The sequence below is a fragment of the Rhizophagus irregularis genome, chromosome 11 (assembly GCF_026210795.1).
Source record: "Rhizophagus irregularis chromosome 11, complete sequence".
In the NCBI taxonomy this organism is placed as follows: Eukaryota; Fungi; Glomeromycota; class Glomeromycetes; order Glomerales; family Glomeraceae; genus Rhizophagus; species Rhizophagus irregularis.
The window spans coordinates 2,787,533-2,811,315 of NC_089439.1; the positions used below are offsets into that span (position 1 = coordinate 2,787,533).

At 30.8% G+C, this 23,783-nt stretch overlaps 6 protein-coding genes across 6 annotated transcripts; 3 read left to right on the top strand and 3 right to left on the bottom strand.

The window, feature by feature from the left end:
* Positions 1–26: 26 nt before the first annotated feature.
* OCT59_003089 (uncharacterized protein) lies at positions 27–359 on the bottom strand (the record flags this gene model as incomplete). The annotated part of the gene is made up of 1 exon (XM_066145391.1): positions 27–359. The coding sequence occupies one exon, from the start codon at positions 357–359 to the stop codon at positions 27–29; it is 333 nt and encodes a 110-aa protein (XP_065996117.1).
* A 13,957-nt stretch (positions 360–14,316) lies between these two features.
* On the top strand, positions 14,317–14,736 carry OCT59_003090 (uncharacterized protein; the record flags this gene model as incomplete). The annotated part of the gene is made up of 1 exon (XM_025310389.1): positions 14,317–14,736. The coding sequence occupies one exon, from the start codon at positions 14,317–14,319 to the stop codon at positions 14,734–14,736; it is 420 nt and encodes a 139-aa protein (XP_025182955.1).
* A 1,810-nt stretch (positions 14,737–16,546) lies between these two features.
* Positions 16,547–17,044, bottom strand: OCT59_003091 (uncharacterized protein; the record flags this gene model as incomplete). The annotated part of the gene is made up of 1 exon (XM_025325104.1): positions 16,547–17,044. One exon carries the CDS (start codon positions 17,042–17,044, stop codon positions 16,547–16,549), a length of 498 nt encoding a protein of 165 aa, XP_025182956.1.
* Positions 17,045–17,953: 909 nt separating this feature from the next.
* OCT59_003092 (uncharacterized protein) lies at positions 17,954–19,066 on the top strand (the record flags this gene model as incomplete). Its single annotated transcript, XM_025329666.1, has 2 exons — positions 17,954–18,430; positions 18,491–19,066. 2 exons carry the CDS (start codon positions 17,954–17,956, stop codon positions 19,064–19,066), a joined length of 1,053 nt encoding a protein of 350 aa, XP_025182957.1.
* A 2,951-nt stretch (positions 19,067–22,017) lies between these two features.
* Positions 22,018–22,317, top strand: OCT59_003093 (uncharacterized protein; the record flags this gene model as incomplete). The annotated part of the gene is made up of 1 exon (XM_066145392.1): positions 22,018–22,317. The coding sequence occupies one exon, from the start codon at positions 22,018–22,020 to the stop codon at positions 22,315–22,317; it is 300 nt and encodes a 99-aa protein (XP_065996118.1).
* Positions 22,318–22,854: 537 nt separating this feature from the next.
* Positions 22,855–23,771, bottom strand: OCT59_003094 (uncharacterized protein; the record flags this gene model as incomplete). The annotated part of the gene is made up of 2 exons (XM_066145395.1): positions 22,855–22,967; positions 23,048–23,771. 2 exons carry the CDS (start codon positions 23,769–23,771, stop codon positions 22,855–22,857), a joined length of 837 nt encoding a protein of 278 aa, XP_065996119.1.
* Between the last annotated feature and the right edge of the window lie 12 nt (positions 23,772–23,783).

A 23,783-nucleotide genomic window follows, 5' to 3' on the forward strand; every position in this document is an offset into this window, starting at 1 on the left:
ACTTGTAAATAATGTATCAAGCGTCCTCATTCCCTTTGCATCAAGTGCCAATTCTTCTTTTTTTTTTTGTTTCTCCAGACTGTAGCTCTCGAAGTTCCATTATATGCTGCTCTAATACAACTTGTAGCATTTTCTTGCCAACAAAGAACTTCGGTAATAAGTCTTTTTCCTACCTTTTCAAACTCTTCATTTGTCCAATCGTTAATATTCTCACCCTCTATCCAATTTCTGCCAATTTCACTCTCTTTCCTTTCTTCAACAGCCTCTATCTCAGTTTCTGCTTGATCTTTTGATATGTAACGACCTCTTTTTCTAGATATCTGGCTAACCTGTAGTTGCCTTTTGGTTTTGCGTGGCATTTTAAAAGAATGATTATTGGCTATTTGAATAAAAGTTTCTCACTTACATGTGAAAATCAAAAAATTTCTCATGATCACTCATTTCTCTCGTGAATATAGTTCAGGCCGGCACTAAAATTATCATAACTTTAGCTCGAATTATGAAAAATTTTGGCCAATAAAATCGCATTCACGTGATATTATTGTTTCAAATTTCGGCCAATAATATGAAAATCATCCGATTTTAAATGCTTATAACTTTTTATGTAGATATTTTTTTGGAAATCCGGCCGGTAGTTTAATAGTATTCATCATGGAGAATAAAGTTACCAGTTTATTTTTGTAAAAATCTTATTTTTTTTTTTGTTGAAAGTTTTTCAAGTGTTACAATTTTATTGTCTAGTATAGACTTCCGGCACCATATTTTTTTCTTTTATTTTGTAGGTTTCGGCTTTCGGTTCTTTATTCGTTGGATATATGGGTAAGTTTTGAAGTAAAACTTCAAAACTTTTTTTGAGAAAAATTATTTTAATTTTTTTTCTTCCATTTTGTAGGTTCGGCCTTCGGTTCTTGGGTGTTGAATATACGGGTAAGTTTCAGAGTAAAATCTTCGAAACTTATTCTAAAAGAAAAATATTTTTTTTAACTTAATTTTTTTTTTTGTAGATTTCTTTCGGTTCTTGGGCGTTTGGATATTTAGGTGAGTTTTGAAGTAAAAGAATCGAAACTCTTTAAAAAGAATAATAATTTTACTTTTTATTTTGTAGGTTTCGGCTTTCGGTTCTTGGGCTTTGGATGTACGGGTGAGTTTTGAAGTAAAAACTTCGCAACTTTTTTTTTAAAAGAATTATTTTTTAAAAATTTTTTTTTTATTTTTTTTGTAGGTTTCGGCCTTTTGTTCTTGGGTATTGGATATACGGGTGAGTTTTGAAGCTTTGTTTCTTTTCGAAACTTAAAAAAAAAAATTTTAATTTTATTTATTTATTTTTTTACTTTGTAGGTGTCGGTTGTGATATCCTTGGACTTTAGATGGGTGAGTTTCAAAATTTCACTTTTTTTTTGAAACTTTTTTAATAAAAAACTAATCATTTCTTTCTTTTTTTTTTGTAGGTTTCCACTTCAAACTTATATTGAATGGATCGGATAAGTTTCATATTTTGAAGCATATTTTTTTTTTTATTGAAGAAACTTTAACTAATTGTTTCTTCTTTTTTTTTGTAGGTTTTCACTTCGGATTTTTGGTTGGGTAAGTTTCGAAATATATTTCAAAACTTAATTTTTTTTATTGAAATAATAACGGTTTACTAACCGTTTCTTTATTTTTTTGTTGTAGGTTTCTCTTTCGGATTTTTGTCAGATTGCTGAGTAAGTTGTTGGATAGTGGATGATGGGTAGTAGACGAGATGTGGGCGATAGTTGATGGTGGTTGACGATGGTTGACAATGGATGGTGAATGGTGAATGGTGAATGGTGAATGGTAGATGGTGGATAGTAGATGGTAGGTGTAAATAGACAGATACTGTAGATATTAGTTATTTAATATGATAATTTTTAATGTGTAATTTTATTAATAAAGCAAAATAATAAAATATAATTAATTGATTGTTATTACAAAATTAAAAATAAGCTAAATACATAAAAATCATTAACAATTAGACAAAATTAGACTTAATTTCGTCTAACATTTGGCAATTTGAAATTTGGATGAATGTTTAGTAAAAGGTTGACGAATAGTTTATTTCCAATTTTTTAATGAATTTTTGCCGATTTGTGATTGCCAAGTGGCAGGCGAACTGTGCAAATCGTCCATAATAATTTTGATGATTTTTTTGGCAATGATCGGCCAAAATTAGATCAACTTTCGTCCAACATTCGTCAATTTGAAATTTGGACGAAATGGACTATTCTGACCAGTGAAAGTGAATTACGATAACAGAATTCACTTTTTTATATTAATTATATATAATAAAAGTAAATTGCAGTATTGAAATTTATTTTTTTATATTGATTTTATATATTATAGTATTGCAATTCACCTTTTTATATAATTTTAATATAAAAAGTAAGTTGCAATATTTAAAAAAAAATGTTTTGCACCATTTTTTTTTGATATTTTAATAAAAATCCTGAAAATTTTCAGGTTTCAGTTCAAGTCAGATTAAACTACAACCTGACTTAATCTAACCTAAAAAAAAATTTCAGGTCAGATTTATCAATTAACCTGATCTGATCTGATTCATTCAGAATTCTATATGTAACAGTTATTTGAATAACTCAAGTATATTTAAGTATTCAAATAAGCATAATGGTTATTTAAGTATTTATTTAATATGATATACTATAATACTATTATAGAACTGTTATAGATTTGCCAGTTCTAAATTACTTTTATATTCTTTTTATTTTGAGGCAAAAATTATAAAATAGGGCTAGTTAAAATTAACTAAAATTATATTGTATTTTCAGTTCTAACTTTTAAGTATATTTTCAAAAAAATTTTTTTACTTTTAAACTACTTTTTTGTTACTTTTCTGATTTATTCAAGAAATATTTGAAGCTTAATTTGGTAATTAATTAGTTAAAGTATTGGAGATACATTATATATTACTATAGCCAGCCCATTTGATTACTAGAAAATACATTAAAGTTAAGTATAATTAATATTTAAGAAATATCTGATTTAATCTTTATACTATATCTGAATATATATTTATAAAAGTGTAGTTTTCTTCCAATTTTTTATATAAAAATTCTAAAAAAGACTATATATATTTAGATAATCATTCATTTATTTACTAGGTAAAGTTAGAGATAGTTATCATTTTACATAATTTATTTAACTCAACTTTTATATTATACTGAATATATACTAATAATAGAATATTTTTTTATTAATATTTTATATCATAGATTATGTAGAAGAATACTTTAGATATTATATTATATCCAAATATATACCAATAATAGGATATTCTTCTTTATTATATATTTTCAAAAAAGGATATTCTAAATATTATATTATATTCAAATATATATTAGTGATAGAATATTCTTCTTTCATTTTTATATTATATATAGTTAACTCTTTTTATAGTTACGCCCTTTAAAACTGAAAAAAAGGATATAATTACAAAAAAAGTCATATGTTATGATTATAAAAAAAGTTTTTTTAATATATTTATTAGTACATTGGTCTAAAATATAGTGTACTTATAAAGGAGAATTTTATATGATGTAATTATATAGGAGGTGATTATATAAAAGATCAACTGTATTTCTAAAAAGAATACTTTAGATGTTATATTATACTTGAGTATATATTAGTAATAGAGTATCACTAGTCAAATAGGACAATTTAATTTAATTTTGACTAGATTAAATATAGGTAGGGATGGAAAAGTTCCTGAGAAGAGCAGTTCGAACCCAGTTTAGAACCAAGAACCAAACCGGACCTGAGAACTGGTTCGATTCTCTAGAACTGAACCTTCTGATCTGAACCATTCAGTTTAGTTTAGTTCAATTTGTTAACACACGTCAAATGACCAAAAACAGGCAAAAAAAAGGCTAGAATTGCATAAACTATTCGCAAATTTATATAAACTATTTACAAATAGTAAAGGTTAATTTGCAAATAGCCAAAAACAGCCAAGAATAGCTAAGAATAGCCACTGCTTTTCGTGCCATTTTTTTTGCCGATTTTTAGCATTTCGACCTGTGTAATACATGTGCCTAAGGTTGCCTACCTAAACCTTTCCAAAATTCTACGATTAGTTTATCTAAGATTTTACTATAGTTTTATTATAGTTTTGGTAAGGTTTCGGCAGTTTTGGCATTTATAATAAGTTTTGTCAGGTTTCGCTTTTCTCTATAAATTTATTATAGTTATCCTATAAAAAATTTTATTCGTTATTTCTGTAAAAATTCCATAAAAATGAGCCTTTTACAAATCCAATGATCCATTCACTAAAAATGTAAATAATTCAATAAATTCTGGGATATAAGGTTATTATTACATTATTTTGTATCATACCAGAATTACATAAAATCGAACAATATGTAGTAATGTAAATCTTATAATTTATTTGATTACATAATCATTAATATATTTACGTTGATCTGATACATACTTTATTATATTTTTGCTATATATTTTTATATGTATTCGTTATTAATAAATATAACTCTAAATAAATAATTTTAAATAATTTATAAAAACATTTGAGTATTTGAACTTAATTTATGAAATTAATTCTATCATACGTACAAATATACTTCTCCGCTAATTAATTACGTCATATTTCGGCGAACGGACTAATTCACTATTTATTATAAAATTACTATGAATTAATTACGTCTGTCAAAATACATTACGTCTGTCAAAATAAATTTAATTAGTATTTTGTCATTTTGACGAAAAGTATACGTACAAACAGTACAAAAATTATATAAAAATATCTAATAAAAATATAAACGAAATTATCTGTGAAAAATTGATTTTATCATGAAGATTGAATTTTAACTATAACAAAATTCTGGATCATAATTCACAAAAAAGTAAAAATTGATAATACAGTATATATTTATAATATAAACAATGTGATGATTAACCTAAAGATGTTAGCTTTAATTATTTTTTAAAAAATTTTGAATTACGGCTATAAGATTTTTATAGCCTTAATTAATTACGGCATATAAAAATTTTGTATTACGACACTTTTTTGAATTACGGCTAATATCTTTAGATTAACCTAAAAAAAGAATTTACTTTCCTTATGTAATAGCCGATAACTGAATTACTTATAAATAAATACTGATGATCTAAAAATAATATTCTCTTTTTGGAATAGACATTCTGAAAGAATGTTAAGCGACGAAGAATTTAATCCTGACCAAGAAAATCTAGAAGAATATGACACTGAAGAGTGGGAAGGTTTTAAGGAGCAAATTTGTTCAGAATTTAGTAATTTGGACATATTAAATACGTTAAGAAGTACCATATGGTTATACTTTAATAAAAATTCATCATACGCACTAGGCTATAATATCTGTAAAAATGTTCATATAGATATAAAATAACAACAAGTGTTAGTACTTTATGAAAACATCTTAATAAACACCAATTACAAGCACCTACAAAAAAATATTAAGTCTAGGTGTTCCTTTATTTCAATTTTTATTATCAAATTTATTAAATGTATTGTATTTATAAAATGCTCAAAAACTTTGTAATTATATTATTATTATTATTAACATTTATTTAAATTATAAATAAATATTGCTAATCTACAATTCTACAATCATAATTATAATTAGAGTTCCGAATGGGTCAGGTCAGGTCAGGTTATATCAGGTTATCTGTTTGACCTGACCTGAACTGAAACCTGAAAATTTTCAGGATTTTTATTAATATATCAAAAAAAGAGTGAATTTATTTACCGCACCCTGCGTTACAACGCATCCTTCCTTTTTTGTAAATTGTTTATGTTGATCTTTAGTTTATACACCGCACCCCCCTTAAAATGGCAAATGATAAACATACAAATATATATAAATTTGTAACGCAGGGTGCGATTCACTTTTTTATTAAAATCGTACAAAAAGGTGAATCGCAATACCGCAACTAACTTTTTTTTATATAAAATCAATATAAAAAAGTGAATTCCGATACCGCAATTCACTTTTTATATATAAAATCAGTATAAAAAAGTGAATTCCGATACCGCAATTCACTTTTTATATATAAAATCAGTATAAAAAAGTGAATTCCGATACCGCAATTCACTTTTTATATATAAAATCAGTATAAAAAAGTGAATTCCGATACCGCAATTCACTTTTTATATATAAAATCAGTATAAAAAAGTGAATTCCGATACCGCAATTCACTTTTTATATATAAAATCAGTATAAAAAAGTGAATCCCGATACCGCAATTCACTTTTTATATATAAAATCAATATAAAAAAGTGAATCCCAATATCGCAACTCACTTTTATTATATAAAATCAATATAAAAAAATGAATCCTAATATCGCAACTCACTTTTATTGTATAAAATCAATATAAAAAAGTGAATCCTAGCATCGCAACTCACTTTTATTATATAAAATCAATATAAAAAGTGAATTATAATACCATTACTTATACTATATAAAATCATAGTTTCAGGTCAACAGGTCATTTAGGTTATATTGATGTTACAACCTGAACTGATGCTGAATTGCAATTGCTAAACCTGACCTGATAAATTCAGGTCAACCTGTCAGGTTACCTGAATTTGGTCAACCTATTCGGAACTCTAATTATAATTCATATATTTATATATCTTATGAATCTTAATCTTTTAAAAATCTATCTGAAATTATAAAAAAAGAAAAGAATAGTTAGTAGCCATTTATAATATTAAAAAAATAAAAAAAAAATTGAGATTCTACTTACAAATCTTTAGTTTTTTTCATTTTTTAGATGTCTATCTGAAATACTGAATATATAAAAAAGAAAAGATAATAATCATTTATAATAATAAAATAATAATAAAATAAACCAAAATTCATACTTACAAATCTTGGTTCTTCTATTTGTCAGAAGTCCATTTAAATTTATAAAAAAGAAAAGAATGATTATTAGTAACTATTTATAATATTTTTTTTTAAAAAAGAAAAAAAAATAAATCAAGATTCATATTATACATGTTACTTAAATTATTTGGAATGTCATAATTATAATTTAGGATATTATTGAAACTTCTTCATAAGAGTTGCCACATCAGTTTACATTTCATAAAATAAAAGTTAGTATTATGATAAATTAAATAAGATTAGTAATAAAAACATGTGAATAACAAAAATAAAATATAACTTCAAATTGTAACTCATGATCAAATTTATTAAAATAATCTCATCCTCTATTTATAATAAAAATAAATTACACAAATGTCCTTTTTTAAAACTATGATGTAATAAATAACATCATATACCTCATGTAATAGGAGTAATGGTTATTGTCTGTGTATCATATCCTTGTTTTTTTATTATATCCTTGTATCATATTCTAGAATTAGTTTATATTTATGATTTGAAGTAATCTGCATTACTGTCTAATTTCTTAATTCTATCTTTTCCAGTTTCTTAATTTCTGCTTTATCTATAACTTTTGTTTTCATTAATTTATGCTTAATTCCTGCTGGTTACATCGTAATTGAATTTGGAATTTTACTTATAATTATGACAGTCTAAAATAATTTGGATAGCATGTATAATTTGTATTTACTTATAAATCTTGGTTTTTTCTATTAGAATAGTTATTAATAACTATTTATAATAATATTAATAAAAAATAAAAAATAATTTAAGATTCATATTTACAAATTTTGATTTCACTTTTTTTGAAGATTAAAAGTCCATCTAAAATTTTTTAAAAAAAAGAACAATTATTAGTAACTGTTTATAATAATACTAAAAAAAAAAATAAATAAACTAAGATTTGTACTTATAAATTTTGGTTTTACTTTTTTTAAAAAATAGAAGTTTACCCAAAATTTAAAAAAAGAAAAGAATGATTATTACTGGATAACACTCTTATAAAAGTATTATCCAGTTGCGTTATAATGTTATCTATAGTCAACCCTTGTTATAATGAACCCTAGGGTTTAGACCTCAACTTCGCTATAAAGTTATAGTGAAGATTTTAAGAGATTTGATTGGTTAATTCGTTATAACAAGGAGAAATTTATTATAGTTGTCTGGAAAATTCACTATATCAAAGGTTCACTATATCAAGGTTTAACTGTAGTTATAAGTAAACTATTACCTAGTTATAAGTTTATTCTCTAGGACAACCTGCAGTTCTTTTTAGATGTACGCATATTTGGATATACCTAGTCGCCCATGTGATCCATTAAAGAAATATGTAGAAAGTTGTTTGGACAAGAGTATTATTTTTTGATGACATAAATATTAAAATCCTATTTTATATCACCTGTATAGAATTTTCTGTGAAGTTTATTACCAAGTACAGAAATGGGTTCATCTAACTTGACTTTAACATGTATTCTCTCAGATAGGAGATCAATTTTCCTTGTAATTTTGGATGATTTTATCAGAATGTTTGGAGGATTTCTCTACCAACTTTACTAACTACATTACAGAAATCTTCTGATCATTTTACAGATGTCATTCTAGTCTTTAACTCCTATACAGCCATGCATTTAAAAAGAAATTTCTGGATTACTTATTCACTTAGATAGCTCATTCAGTATATAATTGTTGTTTATGTCTGCCTGGTTCTCTGAACTTCATCATGACTTCTAGCTATTCAGAAAAAATCACGTATCTGATTATTAGTGAATTCTAATCTAGAGTTCGTTTTCAACCTATATATTAGTGATCTAATATAATTTCTTCTGTAGATTTTAACAAATCCATTTAGGACTTTATTCGCAGTCTTATTCTTCAGAGATTCTGCATCGACTTACTTTCCTATGACCTTTATTACTACAAGAAAATAGTGAAATCCTTTAGGATCAGTTAGCATTTTTACAAGATTAGCCTGATGTATATGTTACATTTAGTTTCCATATGATTACCTTTAGGTATTCTGTCAATTTTTCCTTTAAGGGTTTTTTGTATAGGTTGTAGTGTTTTTCACCTTTTAGAATTTGTGCTGGTATTCTGGAAAAATTGTAGTATTTGTAGTAATTCTCTAAGGGTGTCATATTATGATAAATTAAAGAAAGAGATTCAGATTTCAAATCAAGATAATATGATTTTAACTCTAAAATATAAAAAGAAAATTGAAACTGTTTATGAAGAGAAAGGCTATGAACGAAAAGAAGTATTATTATATACAAAGTATTTGTAACAAATGCAACAGATTTGAAGGGTAAAATAAAGTTTTTCTGGCCTTTCATATATTTTTAAAATATCTGTTACATCTGTTATATCTGTTATTCTTCTCTGATTTTATTGTATTTTCTTCTCTTTTTTCTTGTTTTATCTGTTTTTTATTATATTGTTTTATAACAGATATAGTAATGGATAGTAACAGATGTGGGTATAAATATGCCTTATAAGGATGATGTAGGTACTGCAAGACTATTAGGCTAAGATGGGTAAGCATTTGCACCATCAGTGGGATACCACACTTAAGGTTGCTTGTCTAAACCTCTTCAAAATCCTACGATTAGTTTCGTCAAAATTTTACTATAGATTTATTATAGTTTCGGCAGAGTTTCGGCAGTTTCGGCATTTATAATAAGTTTCGGCAGTTTCGCCTTTCTCCAAAGTTTCGCCAGTTTTTTAATATAACTTTAATATAGTTTCGGCAGAATTTCGCTTTTCGGCAAAACGCCATCTTGCCTAAACCCTAGGTTTCGGCAAGCAACCTTAACCGCACTATAATATAATTATATTATAGTGTGGTATACTACATATTTAGGTTATAGTACCACACTATAAGTCTAAATACCGTACTATAGTTTGAATGCCACGTTATAATCTAGATATCACACTATACTCTAAATACCACACTATAACTTAATTACCATACTATAATCTAATTACTACGTCTTGACTACCACGCTTTAATCTGAATACATAACCTGGCTACCACACTTTAATCTACTCTTTTATTTTGGTGTTATCTCTGTTCACATTCTAGCTATATTTTTATACCTTTCTTGGTATCTGTATTTTTCTCCTATGTATAATTTTATTACCACGTTATAATCTAGATACCACTCATACTTTAACCTAAATATCTCTCTTTTCTTCTTGTTTTTACTCTATTTGTAATTTAAGATATATATTGTCGATACTGACCTTTCGCGTCTGATTGAATGTCAAATTCTATATTAAAGTACTTACCTTTTTTGCGCCTATTTGGTTGCCTTTCTAGATACCAAAATGTGGTAAAAAAATATGGTGTCAGGTGGCGCAGTAGATCAATGTAAATCTGCGTTTAATTTTGGCCGGCACTATACCATAATTTCGGCTGATCTTTTGGGCATGTGATTTGAAGATCCAGCTTGGCTCTATGATGGTGACTTGATAGTGTCCTGGAAGTTCTGTGGAGCTGTCATGGAACTAGTGAGGAACTATCATGGAAGTGTTATGAAATGCCAGCTTGGATATCGAGTTCTTATACCCAAAGATCTTGACTGAAATTGTGGAATAATGCTGGCCGGTACTGCGCCTTACTGCGCCAGTCATGTGACTTTTGCTGACCCGCGGGTCAGAGAATTCGAATTGCAAAATATAAAAAACTGTATATTACCATAGTCGGCCTGCACCATTTTGCAACCAAACTTTTGCCTATTTGTTGCCAGTATAATTATACCAATTTCGTGTTCGAGGTTAGAGGTGCGATATGCATACCATCGAGATGTAGCCTTTATGCCATACCCAGATACAGTATATACTAGTGATAGGGTAGTCTTCTTCCAATTTTTATATAATATTAAGGAAGATATCCGCTTCAGACTACCCTGGATGACATACCCGAGTATATACTAGTATTAGGGTAGTCTTTTCCCAATATTTTATATAAGATCACTACACTAGAGAAAATGTATTTATTTGCGCCAATAGAGCGGGTGTGTTTATTAAGTAAATACCGTCAGCCAGAGAATTTCGTATCTCTTTTTGGTATATTCCTATTTTACGTGAAGGTTACACATTTTGATGCATCCAGATGCCTTTTTCTTGATGGCTGGTATAAGTATGCCAATTTCGATTGCCGGTATAGGCGGTATATATTGATTCTGACCAGGCCTTCCATACCCAAGTACATATCTAGAAAAGTGTAGCCTTCTGCCATTTTTATATAATATAATTCCGCAGAAAGCTACACTTTCAGATACATATCCATTTCCCTTTTATTTACGATTTACCTACTAGCTTGCTATATGTCTCTTTTTTTCGAAGGACAAAAAAATTAATTAAATATTTCGTAAAGATATTGTGATATAATATCTTTACCTACTGTCAGCATATATACCTCAACTATTTCCGACCAAACTGATCGCACTGGAACTCTCGCCCGCTATGACGGCGCTGGCCCCAGTGAATACTTGAGTGACTCAGATACCTATAATAATGATTCTGATTGCGGATCAGATGATTATAATAACTACGAGTCTAATTATGAGTCCGATAATGAAAGAGCTCTCTGCGTTTCAACCAGCACTACCGAAGCTGTAAAAGAACGAAAGGTTAATGTGACATATACTTTGAGGCAAGAAAACTTCAATGATAAATTTTCCCCTAAAGATTTGCTAAATGCCATTCAGGGGATTCTCTCATCATCGCCTAGAGATATGTCAAATGATAAAGGATCGTTGGATTGCCTTCCAATCTATTCGTTCCTCTTTTTAAATGAAAAAGGGTCTAGTTTATATAATGCTTATGACCGGGATGAAGTGGAAGATAAATTGGTTATCAAAATCGATCAAGATGATCGAGCCCCAAAGTTTTCTGTTGCAGATGACATTTCCGAAGTATATGGTCTACCTGGGATTCACGAATGTATTAATGGACAAAAACCTTTAAGAGCCGTGATTGACATAGATGCTTCGCAAGAAGATATGGAAGTGACTGGTGTTAAGGCACAAGAAGTATTCTTTTGAATCTGCCTATCTTTCATAAGAGCTTTGTATCGAATTCTTGATTGTAGCTGAGAGGATATTCTTAAAGGGTTAATAGTTACTACATCAACAGATCCTAGCAAATGTAGTTATCATATTTTATATGCACCAGCTCTCCTTATTGATCATCATGAACTCAAAGCGTTTACAGAATTAGTATATACCATAAGCGGTGAAAAATTTGGCAAGTATATTGACAGAGGGTTGCCTGGTCAGAATTTCAACCTTCGCCTAATCGGATTAGCAAAAAAAGGTCAGGTGAAGCGCATTCTCCAATTCTCTCTAGACAATGGCTGGAATGAACTCGATCACGTTAGGGTTCAACCGCCTCCTAGTTTGGGACTTGAAGTAAGACCTTGGATGCTTAGTGAAAAAAAAAATAATAATCCACTAAGAATAATTGTGAGTCAGGATGTATTGCAAAAATGCGCGAATCTTGTTTTGCAAAAACATTCTAACTATCTTAGGGATTGGACTATCGAAGAAAAAGACTTGAAAAACTTCGTATATTTCAACCGGAAAGGTCTACTAGAATGTCCACTATGTAAACGTATACATGACAAGGATCAGCGGTGGTTCGGTCGTGTATATGCCAGCAATGGAACATTCATTGTAAAATGCTTCCGGCAAGGTACTGATGAACCTAGGGAAGTTTTTGAATGCGAATCATCTATTGCAGAAAAAATTCAGCAAGAAAATAAAAATTCTCCACAATCCTCCCACAAGGTAAAGGCTTCGGGTTTCCTTAAAGCCTTCGTAAAAATGCCATCTTGGGTCAAGTATATTGACCCCCTTACAGCGACAGAAACATATGTGGAAAGATATGTAAGATCATTACCCAATAAAGGCGATATATGTGTGGGGTCGCCTTGGGAAACAGGAAAAACATATGTTCTTGAAAATTTGGTTATTCCTGATGACGTAAATTTACTAGTGCTGTCTACGCGCCACTCTTACTCAAATGCTGTTACTACAAGGCTTAATCTTAGGTCATATTTCGATATTGATGGTAATATAAATCTACCCGATCACAAGAGGGTGGTATGTCAAATAGAGAGTTTACATCGTATTGTTAATAAATGCAAATGTAATAAAAAATGCAAATGCTCCCCAATCCAATATGACTTATGGCTTGATGAAATAGTATCTATAATTGCTCAAGCACAAAGTCGTCTGGCGGGACAATCAATAGAGAGATTATATAAATTAATCCAAGAGGCTAGACGGATTATCGTCATGGATAATGATCTTACTGATCTAAATATCGAATGGATTAAACCCCTTCGCAAGGATAAACCATTCTCAGTTATCCACAATACTTACCAGCCTCAGAATGGTAAAACATTCCGCTTGGCTCCTAATAAAGAAACTGTGTTAGCCGAACTCTGGGATTGGGCTAGGCAAATATCTTCACTGCCTTCTGAGAAACGAACAAGCGCATCGCTCATCTGTCACCTTAGAAAAGACATGCAAGGAATTGTTCGTGCTCTCAAAACTGATTTTCCAGAATTACGGATCAAGGAATATCATAGTAAATCTGATCCGGTGGAGAAGGCTCATGACTTTAGCAACGTAGAAGAATCATGGAAAGACGTAGACCTAGTTGCCTATACTAGTACTCTAAAGATAAGAGTGTCTTGCACCAATCCCAAGTTTGAACGAGCATTCTGCATCTTTAACAGTTATATAGAAACGAATGCTGGGACGAATCAGATGTTATTCTGCATGCGATGTATCAAAGACTATATATGTCATATCGAACAAAGATCGTCTAATATTCCTATTACAGAGAAAGGATTATTCCAATGGTTGTTGAATGCCAAACGAGAATGTCTTCCCTGAAAACTTCAGAATAGAGGAATATTTCCTGACATAGACTCTATCATCCGGAATAAGGATGTACCAACCATTCGATTATGGGTAGCATTTATGTTGGAGAAATTCCGTTCTCAGAGATTATTTGGTTGGAAGATGGTTGATTTTCTTCGAAAGGCGGGTATGATCATTTCCATCATAGAACCTATTCCTAAATACGATGAAAATGTTACATCATTATCTCAAGTTGTGAAGTTGAATTCCGCTACCATTAAGGCAGAGGAGATATCAGCAATAACTAATGCCAATATCCTCGATCATGAGACTGCTGAATTATTGGAAAGCAAGTCGAAGAAGACTTTAGAAGAGATACGCTCTTTAGACCGGCATCATATTGCAGATTGTTATGAGATTTCATCTGAATCATTGACCGAAGAGTTCATCTCAAAGTATGGGAATTATAACTATATGAAATGGTTCAGAGCTTATAGGCAGTTATGAGATGCTGGTACTGACAATGAAATGGCTGTTGAGGCTATCACCCGTAAAGATTATAGAGAAGATAGGCTTACAACTATAACCCAGGCTGAGAGGCATCGGATTTGTCTAGAATTATTAAAAATTTGTACACCAGCTAGAGATATCGATGATAGAGCCAGATATAAATCTGATGTTGTTAAGATGTGTCTGAATTCTCCTGAATCGATATCTCATCTCCAGGATTTAGTTCTCAAAATGGCTCGGGTATTTGACAATACAGATGCATCGCGCAGAGTTAAAAAATCGGGATTGAAAACAGATCGGGCAAAACTTGGTTTACTGAACTCAGCACTACATGCAACTTATGGGTTGAAATTTAAGGCTGTAGATAGGAGTCGCAGGTATTACCGCCTAGATGGATCATTCGATACTAAAGACGCTCCTAGATTACCTTCATATTAAACAGGTGAAGAAATTTATTGGGAAAATGGGCAAGATGCTCGGTATGGATATAGTAAACTCCCACCCGATGAATTAATAGATAATTTTACTATTTCTAGCAAAGTGGACAATATGCAAATTACAGAAGATATTCAGGACTTATTTGATATATGCTAATAGGATCCCGAAGAATACATATACAACTCAGATCCAGACCCAAAATTTTAATATAACTTTATACGCCTAATTTTATTAGAAGCTTTATACAAAATCATCACATAAGTTCAAATTTTATTATAAATTATACAATTATAAATCTGAGTTTATATAAAAAAAAAATTTTTAAAGAAAAATTTCAAATAAATTTTATTGAAAATTTTAATAAATATTATTAAAAACTATTTAAAAATTCTAACAAATACTTAAAAAATTTTTTAAAAAAAATTATTAAAAAAAATTATTAAAAAATAACTTAAATAAAATTTTTAAACAAAATTGCATGTTAAAATTTTAAATACCCGATAGATATTGATGCCCAATATGTATAATATAGTAAGTTTTATGCAAAAATTTGGGTGTATACTACAAAATAAAAGAAAATACATTTTGTTATATATCTCACCACCCAGTGATCGTAAAAAGATGAAACACAGCTTGTTGGATTCGTCTTGACAAGACGAATCAAATGGTAGTAGTTTCGTGTTTCTAGGTGTGATAGATGATGAGCTATACCACACATCGGCACTTTGTATTTTCGTCTACTGTGCATTTTTACATTTTATCACATAACTCGGCATCTATCGTGCCTAGAAATATGAAACTACCACCATTCGACTCATCTATTGAGACGAATCTAATAAGCTGTGTTTCATTTCTCTATGATCACTGGATGCTGAGATATATAATAAAATGTATTTTTTTTAATTTTGTAAATGAATTTTAAAAAAATTTCTTCATTTTTATTAAAAAAATGTCTTTAAACGAACCCTTAAAAACTTCTTAAACAAAAAACAATTTCTATTAAAAAATATTTCAAGTGTTTTTTAAAACAAATAAAAAAACTCTTTATTAAAAAATATCTTAAAAATTTCTTAAACAAAAAATAAAAAAAAACTTTAAAAAATTTTAAACGTATATAAAAAAAAATTCTAATATCCGTTATACAAAATGAAAATCTTACTTATTGTAAAAATCATTATTGTTATACAAATAAAAATCTGACTTTTTGTGTAACTGCTATTTGGTTATACAATTTCAAACATATGACTTATTAAGAAATTACATAGTAAGTTTATACAAAATTGGATCCCAGTATTATATGTATTCTTCGGGGTCCTATGCTAATACTATTCGGTATGTGTAGCCTTCTGCCATTTTTATATAATATAATTCCGCAGAAGGCTACATCTATCGGTAAGGTTGCTTGTCTAAACCTCTTCAAAATCTTACGATTAGTTTCGTCAAAATTTTACTATAGATTTATTATAGTTTCGGCTGAGTTTCGGCAGTTTCAGCATTTATAATAAGTTTTGGCAGTTTCGCCTTTCTCCAAAGTTTCGCCAGTTTTTTAATATAACTTTAATATAGTTTCGGCAGAATTTCGCTTTTCGGCGAAACGCCATCTTGCCTAAACCCCTAGGTTTCGGCAAGCAACCTTATCTATCGGTAAAAAAATCTATTCTTGCATCACTCCAGCCAGGATACATAGTCACATACTTCTGAGATGCAGGCTTCTGCCAATTTTATATGTCTAATGAAATAATATTTTTTTTTGCTTTCTTTCCGGCAGAAAATTCAGAGAGGATTCCTAATGCTCCGAGTTGAGCAAACACTAATCCCCAAATAGGCCGAGACCCATATCCTCATCATCTGACTCAGAAACTGGATCTTCATAGATTCTGGGTGTCTCTGTAGCTGAGCCATTAATTACAACCTTATCGCTTAGTATTTCGACTCGGATTGAATCTGTTAAATCTCTTCTTAACGAATCTGCAAATAGTTGTAAAGAAGCGGAAAACAAGTGTTCATGGATCGAAGCATTATTATTATCTGACTTGGAAATTGGAGCTTCAGGGATTTTGGGTTGAAGGGCCTCAGCTTTATACTTCTGCTTCATCCGATAATTTAGCGAATGAAATCTACTCGAATGATCAGGACAACATCCAGTAGTAGAAAGAGTATATTTACGACAACCACTAACAAGGCAGGGTTTTTTTTCTATATTTTTTTCATATAATTTCCAGTGCCTATAACACCCAGTGGGGTCACAGCACTTATTTCCACAAATAGTGTTATCCTTCTTGATATGTGCGCAAGTAAAGCGAGCCATGAAAGTATTTTAGGATATAAGACCCTCTTTCACTTTTAATTTTATAATAAATATGTATTTAAATTAATCGGTATTTTAATAAGATAAATTATCTTTTTATACTAACGCTATGGATACATTAGACCAGCCGACAGAAGCCCACAAAAAAATCTATAATCCCAAAACTAATCGCATGATAATTATAAATGGGTCAGTATATTGTAAATTGTTACATGACGGATATTTGCATTGGAGAGAAGAAAGACTTTTGATCCCACCTTTACATGAATTGCAAATATTAAGAAGTTACTTTTCTTTCATCTCCTATCGTATTTGGAGTATCGTATCAGAAAGAAGTTTACTAGCAGTGGTTAACGAAAAATAAGCCTATTGCAAATTCTACTCCAAGCTAATTGGCACGATTTTACTTTATGCCAACTATTAAAATTATGCTGGAGGCATGAAGAGATGAAAGTTTGGAGAAATAACATACTCATAAAATTCCTCCACCATCCGAATCTAGCTCCTTCGAAATATAGACCAAGTGCTTTATATGATGCATTTACCAAGACAAATGTTTTAGGATCGGAACATATATTAACTCTAGCGCGTGCACTTTACTAAAATGTGAATCAGTACAGATAATTCGTTCATAGCCTTGGAATGTTACTAGTCATATGTCTTTTTTTCTGCATATCCTATTTACCCACAATTTTCAAATATATGCAAAACATATTTCGGCTGGAGCAGGTGGCCTCAAAGAGACCTCCCATAAGTTATATATTTTCCCTTTCTCTAACCCCCGATATTTTTCACCGACCATGAAGTAGTGAAATTACGGAATATTTTTCGAATTGAACTTTATCCCACTTAATATAATCTGAATACCACAGATTAATCTAACTACTACCATAATCTACATACCACATCATGTCTGCTATTACAACCAAGTTCGTTAAAGACCACAAACTTACCAATGAAATGAGTCTCGAAGACCTTAGCCAGTATGCGCCAGAAATACTTGAGATCTTACCAGAAGATAGAGAGAAAAGGCGTCAGGCTCGTGATCGTCTTCAAAAAGGGTACAAATTTAGTAAAGAACAAGCATTTGCGTTGATACTTTCTCAAAGAACTGGTCGAACTAAAAGTCAAGTAACCCCCAAAGAAGGAGGGGCAGAAGCGGAAGTGAATATATGCTGTGCTAAAAGCGCCTGCCAAGTATCAGATATTATCCCAGAAGGAGAAATTATTAGAGAAATGGCTCAGCGTATTATGCGGGATAGCCTTGGCGAAAAAGAAGTAAAACTTATAGCTAAAGCATTAGCCGAGATATCCCCTAATCCGGTTGCCTATACATCTAGTCTCAGTAGACTCCGAAAGGAATTGTGGAAGCTTAATGCCCCAAAGGTAATAATCGAAGCTACGAAGATTCCAGGGATAACCACTTTATCGAATAAAATCTAAAAGGAGAAGAGTTTATTATGCGAAGATGAAGGAATTCATTATCCGGACCACTTCTCATTAGAATCGGTTAAGGAGAGATTGGATTTGTATGATGTATCTAATACACCCGACAAACAGGGCCTAGCTGATGTAATGATTATGCTCTGTATCCGTCCAGCTGAAATTAAAGATTTACGTATATCTAATGGAGGTGTAACAGGATATGTAAAAAACCGAGATCAACAGGATATTCCTCGAGTGTTTAGATCACTTGAAAAGAATGAGGAACGGGCAAAGCAATTGCTTACATGGATTCAGGAAGCAATATCTTCCGGACGATTAGGAGACCCGGGGACGCCTGGAACTGGAATCTTGAGTAGGTTTCTGAAAAAAACTGAATTTCTTCCCGAAACTGGTAAGCCCTTACTTCCTAGTTCCTTACGTAATTTAGGAGCTGTATTTGCAGTTGTAGCGAGTGGGGTTAGGAATCTATCGAAAGCTAATACTATTGCTAGTCAAGCACTTCGACTAAGGATGGCGCCGAAATTGCTTTTCCAAATTTGCAGTATTGCGGATTTAAGAATTGAATTGCGCATATGAGTTCGCATATCCGCAATGAATCTGCATATCCGCAATGAATCCGCAAGTCTGCAATGAATCCGCAAATCAATACTGTATCGCAAATCCGCAATGAATCCGCAAGTCCGAATGAATCCGCAAATCAATACTATATCGCAAATCCGCAATGAATCCGCAAGTTCGCAATGAATCCGCAAATCAATACTGTATCGCAAATCCGCAATGAATCCGTAAATCAATACTGTATCACAAATCCGCAATGTTAAATAAAATAATATCAAGTAAAAAACCATCAATTCAAAATAAAGAATTCGTCATCCCGACATATTAAAAATTGTTGAAATTAGAAGTGTTATTTTTATAATTTTTTTTTTGTCAAAGTTATTATACTGAATTAAACATACTATTTATTCATCACAATTAACTTCGTCTGATGATGATATCATGCTATACCAAGACTTCTTTGATTCAATTTTATACACTTTTTACTCGTAATATTTCTGGACAATTTTGTCCACTTTTTTTCTATCGTTTTGGACATCCATCGCTTCTGGACAATTTTGTCCACTTTTTTTTCTATCATTTTTGGACATCCATCGCTTCTGGACAATTTTGTCCACTTTTTTTTCTATCATTTTTGGACATCCATCGCTTCTGGACAATTTTGTCCACTTTTTTTCTATCATTTTTGGACATCCATCGCTTCTGGACAATTTTGTCCACTTTTTTTTCTATCATTTTTGGACATCCATCGCTTCTGGACAATTTTGTCCACTTTTTTTCTTGTATCATTTCTGGTCACCTTATTCCTCGTATTGTTTCTGGACAATTTTGTTCAATTTTTCTCTTTGTCCAGTTAAATTTACAAATTTTCACATTATTGAAATTTAAACTTCACAATTTACAATTAGGCGTGATCTTAATCAATCAACATCTTGTACTACTAAATCAAACTTTAAAATGATATTGATGACAAACTCTTTTAATTTCAAGTTTTGCTCTTTATAACGTCATACGCAAGCGGTCCTTCTAAGCGCAAGTGCAAAGGTCGACCACCATCAGATGTATGATGTAATCATATGATACAAGGTAACATGCAGTCGAGAGGACACTATTCAGCGACGTGTAGTTACTGTCGACAATACTGGAGACAAGGAAGGCCCCAAGTCCTCAGTGCACATTTGGCAAACTACTGTAAAAAATGCCCCGATGATGTTTCATTGTATTTTGCCAAAATTGTCAGGAAAAATCTTGCTAAAGAAGAGGAAGAAAGCGCAGATGAAGATGAATCACATTATCCTAACAAAAGGTTCGACAAACGGGAATTAAGAATTTTTACAGAGGAGGTAAAATAGAAAAAGGACGGAGTAATGAATTAGACCGGGTGATAATGAAAGCCTACGTGATGTGCAACATACCCTTTAGCACAATCGATAATCCTTGGTTTATCGACATGATAAAGGCGCTGGAGCCAGGATACGATCCACCTTCGCGACGAGTACTAAACGGTACTTTATTGGAGGCGGAATTATCTAGAGTCAATGCACGAGTCAACAATGAATTAGAAAAAGAGTCTAATTTTACTATCGGTAAATCTATAATTTCTATAATTGCTTCAAAATATTTTATTAAAAAAATAACTATCCATATATTTTTTATTAGCTCTTGATGGTTGGACGGGAATAGCTTATGGGCGTTTATTTTGCTGACACCATCGAAAGGAATATCTATTACAACTTGAAGACGCTTTCTAAAAATTCGCATACCGCTGAATATTTATCAAAAGTTATAAATGATATAATTTGTAAAGTGGGTATAAGCAAAATTGTCGCTATTGTCAGTGACAATGCTGCCAATGTCGCAGGTGCCCGTTGAATAATCACGAATGAATATCCATCCATTATCAATATACGATGCATCGCCCATTGCATCAATCTGATAAGTAGTGATATTGTCAAAGTAGATCAAGTTAAATGTCTTGTAAAACGAGCAAATATTTTAACAAGATACTTCAAAAATTCAACCCTTGCCAGCACTTGGCTTAAAGAAGCGATTGATGCAAAAAATATTGCAGGTGGAGGGCTGAAAACGTACATCGAAACAAGATGGATGACAGTCCATGAATGTACATCTTCAGTGTACAGATTAAAAGATGCTTTATTACATGTACGTATACTTTATATTTAAATTAATAATAATTAAACCTAATACAAAAATGTTTATTCAATTAGGTCCTGGACAATCATGAACGTGAAATCTCTAATGAAGCTGTAAAAGCAATTTTGAAAAAAAGAGGGTTTTTTGATGACATTCGTATTTTATCAGATATTTTGGAGCCGATAAAAAAAGCAATTCTCATGTTAGAAGGAAGTAATGTAACTTTAGCAGATTGTTATCTGCATCTTCTTCGTATCGCAGCATTTTTTAAGTCAATGCCAACTGATGATTATAAAGAGTTAAGAAACTCTTGTATTAGCATTTTTAATAAGCGGTAATGTATTAGGTTAGTATCTTTAATAGAAGATTCAAAATTAATGTTTAATTTTAAATATTTTTTTAATAGATATAAAGAGTTTGACGAGGATATCTATTTGTTAGGTTTCTTCCTTCATCCTAAATACCGAGGTAATTATTTTTTTTATTGTTATTTAAATTCATTTAATAATATAAATTTGCAAATTTGTTAGGACATGGAATGCGTGATAATCAATTTGAGCGTCTTAGAAAGTGTGCCCTTCGAATCTGGAAAAACCTTGGGCATAAAAAAAATTCTGGATTAGAACTTGATGCACAACTTCGTGCATACTTTGATAATTCTGAACCATATAACACGTCTTATTCAATTCATGGACACAGCTTACCGTTGGTGGAATTCCATAGTTGATGGGAAATTTTCTTCTCTTTTGCGGCTAGCTAAAGTAATATTTTCAATAACCCCATACTCGGCAAGTTGTGAAAGATTATTTTCAGCCATGGGATGGCTCTTTGGTAAGAGACGTATAAATTTGCAACCAGAAACTATAGAGACAATGGCGAAAATATATCTTTATTCTCTCAAACATGCTAAAAAAGACTTAAATTATACAAGTAACGGTGATAGCAGTTCAAAGTTAGATGATGATATTCAACTCATGCTGAATACAGTATTTGAAGAAGAAGAAGAAATTATGAGTGAGAATGATGATGATAGTTTTAATGAACATCAATCTGATGAAACAAATATGAATGATGAAACATTAGATATTGAAAGCACGGTAGATCTAGGACCATAGGGTCTTTATTGATAATTCTATACTTCCAACTATTACTCGAAGATATGATAGTGATGGCGAAGAGGAATGGGATCCGGAACAATTAAACTAATTCTTTTTTTGACTTTTATTTTGCCTATATAATATTCATATTTGTACTTATTGTGAACATTTAATATCTAATAAATTTGATAGTATTTTATAATGCATATCAACAATTTTGTCCTCCCTTTTTATTTTGGATAAAATTGTCCACTTTTGTATTCAGAAAACTTTATTTTTTATTTTGGACAAAATTGTCCACTTTATAATCAGAAAACTTTACTTTTTTTTGCTTTAGAAACTTTGGACAGAAGCTTCCCCGTGCAATTTGAAAATATGTAAATGTTACGTTTAATTATCTATACATTTAATTATCTATCTAACGCGTATAACTTATGCCAATATAAAATACATGCTTCTTTGTTGATAATGATATTACCCACTAACCAACATATTCAATGTATTCACTATTTTTTTTATTTATCCGCTATATTAATGAATTCCTCCCCCATAAATTCAACTCTTCTCTTTTTTTTGTGCAGTACTATCTGGATTAGCAGTAGACAAGATTTCAGAAAGACGTTCGTTCGACAAACTTGAAATTGATCGACGAGTTTCTAATGTAGGAACTTGGGACAAAAATACTTCATAATATTCTTGTTTAACGAAAAATTGCACTTATGGCACCCAGCTTTCGCAAGTTGCGTACTCGTGATTCCTTCATTAAATAACCTTCGTAATCGATCACATCCTACCCTATTCCTTTGTTCCATTTTGTCACCAATTTTAAGCACAGACCGCATGAACTGAATAACCCAAGATTTTGTAGTTTTTATATTATTATTAGGGTCAGTTCTTAATTTTTCTCCAAGTTTAAATAGATCATCATAAATTTGGACCAAGGACACCAAATGTAATAAATTAAAAGACTCAGCGGCTATAACAAAATTTTCACATTGTAATTCTTGCCTTCGCCATTGATCGATTCGATCTTTAGCAGATTTCTCATCAACGATTTTGACTGGGTCATCTTTCAGCATTTCATTTAAGTCATTGGATATATCTGATACTTTTAATTCTTCAGAAGCAATGAGTTCGCCATTAAACGATGAATCTGCTAACAAAATATCGTGAAGTTTCTTTCCCTTTTTGAATAATAACAATTGGGTAGAATTTAATAATTTGGCTTTATCATCGTCGTCGTCATCATCATCTGAGAAATTACGTTTTCGTACAATGGATTTTGATAACGACACAGATGTTGATGCTTCTAATTCTTCTGATTCCTCCATTTCTGAAGCTAGTGCTTGTGATTCTGCTGATTCTGCTGATTCCTCCACTGCCATTTCTGAAGGTACTTGTGATTCTGCCACACTTGATTCCGCTGATTTCGCCAATGTCATTTCTGGAGGTACCTCCGCCGATAACTTCATTTTTGAAGTTGG